The following is a 14,176-nucleotide window of genomic DNA, read 5'->3' as shown; positions in this document are numbered from 1 at the left end:
CTGATAAGCATTTTCAGACTTAATTTTATATTATTTATAAAAGCTCAGTGAAGAAATGAACAAATAGTTAACTAATAATTATTAGAGAAGCTAAGTCAGTGTTCAGAGTTACATAGTTGGTACTAGAGTCAACCCAACAATGTTGAATTGTAGCCTTCTACTCATTTATTCTTTTTTGCCATGTGATCTAGACTGGAAAAAGTTAAAAATACACAGAAACTAATATAGCTGATTTTTCAACATAGAAGGAAAATAAGAGCTGGACATGGTGGCACATGCCTGTCATCCTGACTGGAGAGTCTTAGGATCTCAAGTTCAAGGCCAGTCTCAGCAACTTAAGTAAGACACTGTCTTAAAATAAAAATAAAAGGGCTGGGGATGTAGCTCAGTGGTAAACCGCCCCTGGGTTAAATCCCTAGTACAAAAAAAAAAAAAAAAATCAAGAGAGTTTCCAGGGCACTCAATGTTCATGCTATTAAATAAAGTTATGTATTATTTTAAATGGCATTCAAGGACAGAGACTGGGCCACTTTTGTTGTTTACTACTCTATACAAAGCTTTTTATCAGACATTTAAAGACATACAAAGAACAGTAAAATGTTCATGTACTTACTACTCAACTTCAATAGAAAATTATCAGTACTCTCCCAATTTTATTAAACCTGTTCCTTCTGTATTTTATTATTTCATCCAAAAATACTTGTTTATTTCTCTAATATCTCACAATATCAAACAAAATTAAAATAATTCATAGTATCAGCTAATACCTACTCAAAATTCCTATTTCTCCAATTGAGTCAAAAATATCTTTTAGCAGTTGATTTATTTTAATCATGATCAAACAAGATCCATATACTGCATTTGATTGATAAGGTTTTAAAAACAACTCATGCCATTTATTACTGAATAAACAACATGTGTAATTTGTCCCAGTTTGAATTTGGCAACTGCACCTCTGCAGTGTCAGTTAAATGGTTCTGTCATTCAGTATTTCCCCAGGAACTGATGGTGGGAATTACAAGTTCCATTAGACATAGGTTCAATGGAGCAGGGTGGGGCAGAAGAGGGATGAAGGAAAACTGTACGAATTAAGTCAAGAAGCACAGTGCTTATGTCCCATTCTTAGTGGCATTAGCAGTACATCACTGGATTCAGCTTTCAGTCTGCTCCAACATGTAAAGGTTTACAAAATGATTATTTTCTGAAGTTCTATAAAACCTTATAAACCAACTCTGGTAACCATGACATTTGGTTGTAATATAAAAGCACGATAAATGCTTGAGTCTTTCCCTTTATTTACCTATTTTCAGGATGAGCTGATTGCCTGGCAGTCTCCAAAGAGGACTGTTTTATTTTTGGTGTCATTATGAACTCTTTAAATGAAATACACTTCTTTCAGTCCACTACTGTGATTTTTTTCTTTCTGATACAAATGATCCCATTTTTGGCCAACAAGAGCCCTTTCAAGTTGATTTGTGCATCCACAGGACCCAAGTAACCTATTAACTTCCTTGCTTTCAGGCACACAGTATTTCAGGATTGTCTTGTACATTTCAGGCTCCAACCTGCAACCAGCTATTACTTTAAGAACACGGTTTTGACACATGTAGTCTACTACTCTTCAAAACACCAAGGTAAAAACTCAGGCTCTATATTTAATCAGTTCTTCCTCACTAGTAGGTAAGCTCCATGAGGACAGGCATGTTTGTATTCCTAGCTCCTAGGACTAGATGCTCTATTTCTAGGATGTAAAATAGTGTCCAGTACATATCTGCCAAGTGAGTAAAGCTTACTCAAACTTGCTCTGTGTAATTATAGAAAGAGTGCCTGCTGCCTCACTGCTTATAGCGTACATGCTCTAAAACAGTAGTAACTTTTCAGTTTAGTCAATTTACTAGGATAAACCACCTGAGTCTTTTAAAAATAAACTTTCTTTTTCACTTCACTTTCCTAATGATGAGACCTAAACTGTTCATTCACTTCTGTAGATGCTAAAATTTCAAGAGTCTACAGGAGGAACAGTTTCCAGCTTCTAATGTATCCTGGCACCACTTGCCTTCTGTGGAATAACTGCCTATACAGGTCTTACTCAGCTTCTAGTTGACTATGACAAGCTCACTTATATACATTTAGTATTCTGAATCTCAGACTCTTTAACACTAATCCTTTGGCCTACCTTTTGCAATTTTTTGTTTTGACCTCTCAAACCATTCTAAATTTTGTTAGTCTCTTAAGAGCTATTACAGGGATAAGCAGAGAGGAATTTTAACCAAATATTGACTTGTAAACTTGATATTCGTGTCTCAAATTCCAGTCCAGTATTAAACCATAAAAGAATTATTTTTAAAAGCACTGGTCTGATTCCTGTGGGACACCATTCACCTAAGGCTACTGGCTAATGTTAAACTACTCAGAACAGCCTAATGAGCAATAGTTTACTTTCTAGAAAGTAAACGCCAGAAGTTTTCAAACTTTAGGAGGCATCCTATCAGCTGAAGACTTGATCTATCTTCTATAAATTCTTTTTTTCCTTGTGGTATTAGGGATTGAATCCAGGAGCCTCACCAATGGACCACATCCCAATCCTTTTTATTTTGACACAGGGTCCAGCTAAGTTGCTGAGGCTGGTCTTGAACTTGCAATCCTCCTACCTTGGCCTCCTGAGTTGCTGAGATTGCAAGCACTCAACACGGGATCCAGCCATCCCTTATAAATTCTGATTCAGCATTTGGGGTATAGTGCTGACTTATTTGCTTCCCTAGTAATTCTGATACAGACCACATTGTCACAACTATGTTGTGAATTTAGATGGAACTGCTGATTTCCTTGTGTTTAGAAAGATGGTCTGTTCCACTAAATATGGAATTTAAAAAATACATCTAAATTACTTAAGGTTTTGTTTTAAATAATCAAATCCTAAGGTCAAAGGTTAGACCAAAAACAATACAAAAGGGAGAAGAGACAAAGAAGTTAAATTCTAGAAATTTTATCAACTATGAAAAAAACTGCAAGGAAAGATGTCCCACATGGTGGATCACCTCATCTTGTGCATCCTTCTTGATAAGGAAAGGGAGGTTCCTGGCAGTTGTCATGAGAATGTCAGCTGCTTGCTCTGTGGAGAGGAAAGGGAGAATACGGGCAACCATTCTCTTCCCTTTTCGGATACACATGATCTGTACAAATTGGTCATCACTTGGCCTACAAGGGAAGAAAAATGACAACTTTCATTAACAAGAGCAATACAGGAAATCCTCATGTTTTTTTCTCTTAGATGTTTCTAAATTAATACACTGCATTCATTTTCCCTCTTCAATGAGCTGATTACAAAATAGTGAGAATTCTCCAACTTAACCAAATAATAAAAGTGTATTTCCAATTTCACAAATTACGTGTTAGAAAAACTTGGTCAAACTACATAAGCATGATTAAGTAGCTATGCAACTATCACGTGGTTAATAGAGCAACATGCAAAATGTGTGTGTATATATGTGTATATACACATGCGCACACACACACATAATATAAATAAAAACAATGAGTTAATTTTACAAATGTCAATATTTTGTAAACTCTTTTCCACGTAAATAGATACACTTCCACCATATACATTTTAATGCCACTGTAACACGACAATTTATGGACAAACCACAACTAGTTTCAACCAGTTCCTTATCAGTCCTAAAAACACCATAAAGGTTTGTTGGAAAGAAAGTGCTTGCCCACCACGTGTGAGACACTGGGTTTGACTCTCAGCACCACATATAATTAAATGAATGAAAATAAAGGCCCATTAACAAATAAAAACAATAATAATAAAAATAATTTGAAATATATACATATACTTAGTTGTTGATGGACCTTCCTGGCAAAGGGAAAGAGAATTTTTAGGCAATGTAGTCCTCTTGCATTCATCAATTAAGTATTTGGGATTTACAGAACATTTGCCAACAGCAGGATTCTGTTCCAGATAACGAGGAGAAGAGATATTATACAGAAAAACAACAAAAGTTACAGAACTTAGGACTCCACTGGAAGACTGACTGGTTTCTATATCATATACATATTCTGTGGAAATTCCAAGGAAATATGTTTACAATTCTCATTTTAGTAGAAAATCAAACACATGAAGATTGCAAGGTAGAAAAGGCTAGTACTCATAAGCCACATACAATCTGTAAGCTCAAAAACAAAAATCCAATGCCCCTCACTGTTTATCTGCAGCACCTAGCACAATTCCTAGTGGATATTGAATACATATTTGTTGAATAAATGAATTCAGGATAAGAAGACCTCCCCACCCCGCCCAGCCACCAGCTGGGAAAGATTATGAAATGTCTAACATGAAATCACCTTTGAGTTTGGACAAAAAGTAGATTCTGAGCTTACAGAGATAGCAGGGGAGGGTCCTGAAAAGGCAGAAATGTGTAAAGCTCAGTCTGTCAGAGAAATAAGTCCAGGTAATCTTGTTTTCCTCAAGTGTACAAACCTTACCTCTCTTGCCCAGGCAATTTACCCCTTAAGTTGTCATACATGCTACAGATTTTGTGCTTTCTCTCGTCCATCAAGGCAGGTCGCTCTTCTTCTAAACTTAGGAGATAACGCCTTTCATAATCCTCCACATCGAGAAGTAAACTATAAGTCTAAGGGAGAGACAAAGCAGGCCACAGCATGCTATGTCAGGATCATCAAGTATTAGATAAACAACTTCACGGTTTGAACCACCAAATTTTCCAGCAGCAATATTAGCACTGTATACATAACATTCTATATTACTGCCACAAGTGGTACCTTGTATTTATAAAAATGTTAATAAGTAACTTACCACTGGGTGCCAGCCTCTGTTCTAAACACCTCACACTCATTCACTGAATCCTTGCCATTAGAAAACTATCATAATCATCTTCATTTTTACAGATAAAGAAACTGAGGACATCACAGAAAGATTAAAAAACTCACTTCCATATCAGACTCAGTCAGAATGGAGGACATGATTTGCACCCTGGAGACTATACTCCAAGGCCACCTTCTATGACTTTGCCATGTGGTATTTACACTTTACACAACTCTATACATTATCTAATTTTCCTTAGCACCCAAGGAGAATCCAATAATTATCTGTGAACTGACTTAATAAACCCACAGAAGAAACAATGTAAATTTTAGTCCCATTTTTACCAGGCTTAGAAAGATGACCTGCCCAGAAATACTCGGCTATTAATTGAACGAGTATGAACAAAAATCCAGTACTTCTAATTTTAACTGCAGTATTCTTTTCATGATACCACAGGCAAGGTATACCACAATTCTTTTTGGAATGCTCTGGCACACAATAAGCAATACTAAGAATATATTCTTCATTAAATCAAAGAACACTGAGTCATTGCTCACTTTTGGGCTTCTTGGGTATACACACATTTCAGAGTTCCTTATTTGAAACTAATTACAGTAACAAATTCTAAAACTTACTTTCTCAATTATGACAAGGGTTTTTCTTCTCTTGTCCCGAACCTGCTTTTCTTTTGTCTCCTAGAAAAGACAAGATTTCAGTGTCTGAGAACTCTGCTAAGAACAATTTAACAAATATGCATCTGCAGCTTCATTTGTAAAAATATTTTAAGAGAATCTTGATTCTGTGCAAGCTAATAATCTAAAATGACACTAATACAAGGTTCAGAGTTGATGGACTCAACCAACACACAAACTGTTAAACTGAATTTATAGACAGGCAAAAGGTAATTATAGAATTTAACAGAGGACGAAGATTTCATAGCAAATTTTGAGAACACACAGAAAATAGTAATTTTTAACGGAAGAGCAAATTGTAGTAAATAGATGTTGTTTGCAGATAAATGTACCCATCGAGATTCCTGCCTCTTTGGACCTTCACTCACTACATCAGAAATGAAAATGCTATTATTTCAGCATGTCTGTGGAAAACCATAAGGCCATAATGTGTCAGGTGAGAAGCTCAAGAGCTAAGATGACAAACAACTTTGTCATGACCGATCTTCCACAGTGACCCCAAAGGAACTGGTGACTATTAAGCCGGTCTTAAATGCACAATCCTACAGACACTTACATCATCCTCACTCCGAGATGTCACAACAGCATCGATCATTTTTCTAGGGTTGTTCACACTAGAGACAGTGAGCTTCCCCAAAGAGCCCTCAACTGCACTGTAAGGACAAAAAGATTCCAACAAAATAAAAACTCAGCAATACAGGCAGGCAGCATTCACAGATCTTTACTTCTTTGTTCTTTACTCATAGTTTGACAACTTACTACAAAAAAACCTATGTATCACTTAAAGCAACTCATTATAATCTATTACTTCTCATTCCTTCTTATCTATTTTAAACATATTAAAAGCACCTAGGAGGTCATCTGTCAAGCCACACACTTTATGGCCAAATAAAGGCTGACCTTTGCGTATATTAATGGCAACAATGCCATAATAACAGTAATTTATTTTTGAACATCTCGAACCATCCACATACACAGGATAGCAGGAATGCCCCTCTTCTCCTTGCCCCCACAAGAGGACAAAACATACATGGTGTCACCTACATTTTATCAAACCTGTGGCATCTCAAATTTCTCTTATCATATAAGGGCCTGGACCTTACTGGCTTATATGCATGCTCCAGTTTGGCCACCTGAGGGGTGATGAGCTTGGTGCGCTCCTTTTTAGGGCCATCACCTTGCACTTCTTCAGCAGCTGACAGTTTCTCCAGTTTTTCAAAGTAATTCTACCACAAGATGATTTCATTTGTAACACAAACACAGACCATGACTGTTCTTTACCAAATAATTGCTTTACAATAGTGGCAGCAACACAACTTGAACCCTAGAAATGTACTGATCACTAATTTTTGCTATACTCAAGCTAACATTTACTTATTAAAACTCACAGCCTTTGGGTTGGTAGTGTAGCTCAATGGTAGAACATATTCTTTGCAAGTTCGAAGACCAGGGCTTAATCACAAACTGCCCCTCACCCCTGCCAAAAACAATCCTTAGCCTTCAAAAACTTTAATCAAAGGAAATGTCTTTAGACTGACAATATTCTTAATCGATAGAACCTGAATACTGATGCCAAAGAAACTGAAAACATTGATCTGAAAGCAAACATCTCAAGAGTCTCTTGCTTAGAATGAGGATGAAATTTGTTTGGTAAATTATCAACTACTTGAGGACTACCTCAAAAGAAATTCTACCAGTATTTAAGTCAATATCCTTACTAGCATAAGGGGCCAAACTGTTATTTTCAAAACTAGAACCCAAGTATTTACCTGGTAATAAAAATCATCCAGGTAGGGATCAGTGCTTTGCAGCTGCATCATCTGGATTTTAGAGACCCAATCTTTTTCCCGCTGCAACATGAGATTGGCATATGGATCTTTTCGGAGATGATCTTGATGACTGCTCCTGTGACTTCCTCTATCTCCAGCACCATTGAGATTCCGATGCTGACTGAAAAACATATGCCACATTCACTCCAAGTGGGCATATATATTATAACCTTTAACATTACAGGAATAAAAGAAGCCAATTAAAAGAAAAAATCCTCTCTGCTTTTGTTAAAAGGAGTGAGAAAGAATCAAGCCTTCAAAGAATTGAAGAGAAAAGAGTTATGCAGTACATACTCAAGGAAATAAAACTATATGAGTAACAAAAGATCTAAGTACCTTACCACATGCTAAATACTTTCACTTGTGTAAGCCATAAATAATTTTGTGTAAGCCATAAATAATTTTTATGAAGCAGGTAGTTTTCTTTTCTCCACCGAAGACAACAAACTGAGACCAAGAGATATCAAACCCATATACTTGGTGGCAGAGTAAGATTTGAATACAGGTCAATTGACTCTAAAGTCTATACAATCATTTTTCAACTCACTGAAAACCACAAAATATCTGACATCACATAAAGGCCCTAGCAAATATTTACCTACCATCTAGACTTCATGAAAAAAAAGATTCATTTGGCCAAACTTGCTTGATTTTTAAAAAGTACTATTAACGTAGTAGAGTGTTAAGATTTACAGTTGAGGGTCTTCTGTACCCTTCCAGATTGCAGTTTTCTAGATTCATTTCTTCACAGAGGAATGAATATTTTTGCCCTTGGTATGAATCTTCCCCAAAATGTTTTTAGACTTGTATTACTCATGTGGCTTTCAATATTATACAATATTATTCTGTACTCCTTTTTTACATTAGGAGTAATAGACATACTTCTGTTCTTCCTTCTTCACTTACTCTTATGTTCTATTTATCCATGTTGCTAATATACCCCATATATAAAGTAGAACTGTTAGGATTTGGTCTAGCTACATTTTCGACCTTACTAACTACTGCCCAAATTCTGTCTAGAGAAGCTGTATACTCCATCTTTGCCAAAAATGACAGTGGCAAGACACTTCAAGTTTTTCCTGTCTGATGATAAGTGGTTATCTAATTTTAATCTGCGTTTTTTAGAGTGAGCTTGACCATGTTTCATTTCTGTAAGCCACTTGTGTTTCTTCTAGTTGGAGCTGCATGGCTTTTACTATACGACCATTTGATATTTTTAATAGTCAAACATTAATCTTTCCCTATATAGTTTTATATACTTTTGGGGTATTAGTTAAGAATCCATACTGGTTTCTTTCTCCCAACCTGCAGAAATATTCTGGAACATTTCTGAAACTGAGAAGGAATCACACCCAATTCATAGAATAATAAAACTGATGACTGAAGAAACTGTACATTTTTTCTTTTCTTTCTTTCTCTCTCTCTCTTTTTTTTTTTTTTTTCAGTTCTGGAGATTAAACCTGGGGCTTTGCTCATGTTAGAACTTTGTTCATGTTAGGCTAGTATTCTACCACTGAGTCACAATTCAAGTCCTTTTTATTTTTATGACAGGGTCTCACTTAGTTGCCCAGGTTGGGCCTGAACTTATGATCCTCCTGTCTCAGTCCCCTGAGCAGCTGGGATTACAGGTATGCACCACTGTACCTGGTTTACTCTCCTCATAGATGCCTAATTATAGAATTACTTCATATAAAACCATGAAGGCAGAGGCTTTATCTGTCTTGTGTGCTTTTCTTTTTAGATGCTCAAAACCTACCACAGTCCATAGTACACAGCTGGGAGATATATGTAAATGTATACATTTATATTTGTTGAATGAGAATTAATAAAGAATGGCCACTAGGTTCACACAGGACCCAAATGCAAGGCTGGTCACTATATTTTAAGATTTAATTCTGAACTGAAAGAGAAAAGGTAGTTGAAGAGTATGCTTAAGAACTTGGTAAGGAGTATAAAATGTTGGCTTAAAAAAAAAAAAATTCAGAGCTCAACTTTAATTCTGACTTAAAATCACAGAGTTAGAACAGGTTGGAAATTTGTTGATAAAATCTTACTAAAGCTAGTGTATCAAAACATAAAAATTTCTTGACAGTATTTGTGATATAACTCTACCAGCAAAGTCGGCTTCATATTAAGTTAACCAAGAAAGTTTTGTTACACTGTTGAATAAACCACAAGGAATAGAGTGAATACTTACTTCCTATTCTGCTGCTGTCTCTGATGCAAGAGCCGCCGGTGCTGTGGATGAAGGTGAGTTGTGTCTGGTCGAAACATTGGGGCCTGAGATCTAAGACAAAAGGAAAAAAGGTCTTCAATTCTGTTATCCTGATGATTTGAAGCTTTCACGAATGCTGTCAGAACAGGATAACTTCATGTAGGTTCAGTCAGGGACTGTCAAGTCTATTCTAAAGAGACTTTTATAAATAAATGAATCATTTTTTAAAACCTATCTTCCACAAAGACCAATTCTCAACTACTAAGAGATGATCATGAAACCTTAGGACACTTATTAGTAAAGTGTCTAATTTTCTCCTAACAGTGTTCTCTCAAGAGGTTCAATGTACTTAGTTTTACTTTTACTATATGAGAATGACAAAAAAAAAAAAAAAAAAAAAAAAAAAAAAAAATGTGATGGTTAATCTGTCAACTTGCCTAGGTCATAATACACATTAATTTGATCAAATCCCAGTTTAGATGTACTATAAAAGCATTTTGTAGATGTGATTAATATTTATTATCAATTCATTTAAAAAAAAAAAAAAGAACTATCCTCCATAACGTGGGTAGTCCTCACCCCATCAGTTGAAGGCCTTAAGAACAAAAACAAAGTCTCTAAAGAAAATTCTGCATCAAGACTGGAACACAGAAGTCCCACCTAAATTCCAGACTGCAACCTATACATTTCAAACTCAAGAATGCAACTTCAAAAAAAGAAAAGGAAAAAAAAAGAAAAAGGATTGGAGATATAGCTCAGTTGGTTGAGTGCTTGCATTGCATGCACAAGCCCTGGATTCAATGAGCACCACACACACACACAAAACAAAACAAAACAAAACAACAAAAAAAACAACTTCACTCTTATCAGATTTCTGGCCTGTCTTCTGGATTCTTAACTTGCCAGCCTTCACAATCACATCAGTCAATTCCTTAAATAATATTAACCCTTTCTCTCTGTATTTATCTACTGGTTGTTTTTCTTGAGAATGATACAATGTATGTAATAAAAATTTACCAAAGCAGGAACTTGAACCCCTCTTGTTATAAAACCAGAGGGGTAGAAGCAAAAACATAGTAAGTGCCAAGACTTGCCAACTTCTCATTATTTATATCTCTCATCCCTATCTATGATTCTTAAGTGATCAGGACCATAGTTTGTATATCTCAGTGTATGATTGTAAAGTGGATATGAATGAGAGTAAAAAACTTTAGAAGAAATAAAAGGTGAGTAACTTGTATGAATGTACAGGACACATGAGATTCTGATGGCAATGTAAGAAAGTCTAAAGACTGTCAAACTTTTCCAACTTGAGGATTCAATAATAATCTCAAAATATTTTGCTTTGCAAATATTAATATTGAGACTTTTACATTAAAAAACTAAATTGGAATGATAAGAGACTTCAGTGACAATGGATAAAGACTGGCATGTTTTATAATACCTTAGGTTTTGCAGATGAGGTCCTGGGCCAGGAGGGTGCTGCTGTGGAGGTGGTGTTGCGGGTGGTGGGAGCACCAAAGAAGGCACGGAAGCCTGGTGCTGGGGGAAGCATCTGCCCAACTCGCCCTTGCAGCAACTTGGTATTCATGGCAGCAAGAGGACTACTAACAAAACCAGGGACCCGTGCAAACTGGCTGGGAGACATCCGACCAGGCTGTAGCTATAGGAGGGACAAGATCTTATGATTTAGCTAACCTTAAATCAGCAGCAAGCTCATCTGCTTGCTGAAAAGTGAATACTGTTTCCACCAATACTTTGTTTAAATAACTAAAGGAAAAAAACAAGAGGCAGTGATGATTACTAACAAAAGCACCTATGGCCTAATGAACCTTAATACAGTAAGAGGGGTTCTTTATGGATGGAGCGAATCACAGGCTTACCTGTGCTCCTCCAAGAAGCTGTGCTCTCTGGAGCGGGCTGAGAACAGGAGAACACTAGGAGGAAAAGGGTGACCCAGGAGGGAAGAGTTCTAAGGAAAAAAAAAGAGAGAAAAAAATTATATCATGAAACAGGTAATTCAATGTAGTAGGGATCTCAGCAGAAAAGGAATATATACTTGGACTGTAAAACTCTCAATCGTAGAGTTCTCTACAAAGGAATATAAGAGCAATGCTAGAAATTATGAAACACTATGGCCATATAAAACAAAAAAGAAGCTAGATGAGAGTAAAGTAACAGGAAATGAGATGATGAAAAAGCTCAGATTTTTTAAAAGAAAATAGTGGGTGGTAAAAAATACATGAACTATGTCCTCTGACCCGGGGACCATAAGACCAGAAATTCAAGAATGAAGATTATAAATATAACTGTTATTTAGGAGACGACAGCACTTCTACATGCTGAATCGCACAGGCAGTGATCATAAAGTACATACTTCACATTTCTGTTAGACTGTAAAGAGTCATACCGGGACACTGCAGAGCTGGTTTGGAGACATCCTCTCACCATAGGGAGCAGGATACGTGGTGGCATCGGGGGCCGAACATGGACAGGCTTCGGACACAGAATCTATTAGGACAAACGTATATACAACTACACTCAATGAAATCAGTTTTTCTTCCACCGACACTCCTCCCCTCAAGTTCCTGCTAGAGACACAGAACTCAATGCAAAGCCCTACTTCCTAAGCAGATTGCTATGCTATGGGTTCAAATGTAGAACCTTTGATCACTTCCTCTCACAAATCAAGCAAGTCTGAGGAAGATTTAGCTAATTCTCCAGTTATCCCCACCCTTCCAGGCTATCTGAGGGAGATTCCAGCAGATATTGTGACTTGCAAATTCCTCTCCAAGAGGATATATTTTGGTAGCAGTAAGGGAGAAGGATGATAAGAAAGCTGGAGGATTAACTAAGTCCTATTCTGAAGCCTCTGTGATATGGCCACCATGCTCAGCAATTTCATGATACATTGTGACTCCACCATTTATTTCATAAATATTGAGCCTAACTAGGCCATACCAACACCACCCCTCCCCCCATACCTTCCAAATTGGCCTTCCTTTTCAGCTGCTGGTTTCAGGTGGAGGAAGTCTATGGAACAGGACTGCACAGGCTCTAGGGAAAGCAGGGATATCTTAAAGGTAAAAAGGGATGTGGACAATGCTGAGTGTTCCCATCCCCCCCAGCTTTCAGTTATCTCTCTGCCAATGTGTTGGGTAGCCAGTAAAACACTTTAAAAAAGTACATATGCACTAAAATGTGCTTAACTACCCTTTTCCCTCCCCCAATTAAAAGACAGCAGCAACAACAGCAGCAAAGGGTATTAGGGAATGTGTCTCTTATTGTAACTAACTTCTCCTCTAATTGGCTATTTTGCTTTCTAATCTAAAACCTACCCAAAACCTCCGCCCTCCTCCCAGTAATCACCAAGTTCCCAATAATTTTGCCCAGATGCCCAATATCCTGGGCTGAGTGCCTGTTAATGAGAGGTACCTGTTGGTTGAAGCTGGGTACAGCCATCTGCGTAGGTGGGGTGCCTATGGCACAGCTCTAACAGGAGGACTCCCAATGATAGGTGAAGTTGACCGCCTTGGTAATGCACGCTCAGAAAGGTCCCGATCATCTTCTGGGCCCTGTGGGGGGCCTCTGAGGCAAGGCATACTCTAATACAGACACTGTAGGCATTTCCTAATTGAGGAAGTGGTTTAAAAAAAAAAAAAAAAAAAAAAAAAAAAAAAAAAAAAAACCCAGATATTAGCTAACTTGAAATGCTTTAATACTGTCTATAGATGCCAAAAATCTTCAGAATTAAAAAAAATTATTTATTTATCTATTTATTTTTGGTACAGAGAATTGAATCCAGGGGTGCTTAACCAGAGTCACATCCCCATCCCTTTTTATTTTTATTGTGAGACAGGGTCTTGCTAAGTTGCTGAGGTTGGCTTTAAACTCAAGATCCTCTTGCCTCAGCCTACTGAGTCACTGGTATTACATGTGTGCGCCACTGCAGTCAAGCTCTTTATTTTTTATTTTTAATTCAAATATAGGAAAATTCACTCTTTAGTATACAATTTTCCGAGTTTTGGATAAATACATAGAACAAACAGATGTGCCACCAGAGAACAGTTTATCACTGCAAAATTCCTTTGTTTTATCCCTTTATAGTCAATGCCTTGTTGCCACATCCAACCACTGGCAAATCTGAGTCCCTTCTCTGTCCCTATAGTTTTACCTAGACTTTTAAATAATTTAAATTATACACGGACAAACATGAGTTCTAATTGTTCCCTCTCAATTCTGTTCCTGGGGCTGAGGAAGAGCACATTAACAGACAGACCCATGTAAGTGTTGGATATAGTAGTTGACATAATACTGGCCAATGATAAATATGTGTATGTTCTCAAGTAAGGAAAGAAGACATAGGAGCCAACTTAAACATTTTTAACATTATAATTTTATATAATGAAAAAATTTTAATACCTGAGCAAGTAGTGGTCCTCGGATTCGCCTCAGAACGTCAGATCCATCCCAGATGCTGGAATTCAGACTTCCTGGTTGAGGCTACCAAAGAAAAGAAAACATATAAAAAGTCTGAAGTAGTGTAAGCTCTCTGGGTGACTCATCTGCTGATGGGGAACAAGGTTCCAAGGTTCATATTGTCAAGTAG

At 36.9% G+C, this 14,176-nt stretch overlaps 1 protein-coding gene across 1 annotated transcript in view; it reads right to left on the bottom strand.

Moving 5' to 3' along the window:
- The window catches only part of Patl1 (PAT1 homolog 1, processing body mRNA decay factor), a 28,704-nt gene that overhangs the window by 5,655 nt on the left and 8,873 nt on the right, over window positions 1-14,176 (bottom strand). Inside the window, 18 exon segments of the mRNA XM_047517272.1 lie at window positions 3,039-3,198; window positions 4,492-4,640; window positions 5,467-5,526; window positions 6,080-6,171; window positions 6,478-6,479; window positions 6,622-6,749; window positions 7,293-7,473; window positions 9,550-9,639; window positions 11,012-11,079; window positions 11,081-11,230; window positions 11,451-11,500; window positions 11,503-11,539; window positions 11,978-12,033; window positions 12,036-12,078; window positions 13,003-13,049; window positions 13,052-13,151; window positions 13,153-13,197; window positions 13,990-14,070. Coding sequence (XP_047373228.1) covers window positions 3,039-3,198; window positions 4,492-4,640; window positions 5,467-5,526; window positions 6,080-6,171; window positions 6,478-6,479; window positions 6,622-6,749; window positions 7,293-7,473; window positions 9,550-9,639; window positions 11,012-11,079; window positions 11,081-11,230; window positions 11,451-11,500; window positions 11,503-11,539; window positions 11,978-12,033; window positions 12,036-12,078; window positions 13,003-13,049; window positions 13,052-13,151; window positions 13,153-13,197; window positions 13,990-14,070 — 1,539 coding nt within the window.

Source organism: Sciurus carolinensis, chromosome 11, assembly GCF_902686445.1.
Source record: "Sciurus carolinensis chromosome 11, mSciCar1.2, whole genome shotgun sequence".
NCBI lineage: Eukaryota > Metazoa > Chordata > Mammalia > Rodentia > Sciuridae > Sciurus > Sciurus carolinensis.
Note: the sequence above shows the minus strand (reverse complement) of the source record. Positions and strands in the feature narration are given on the sequence as shown.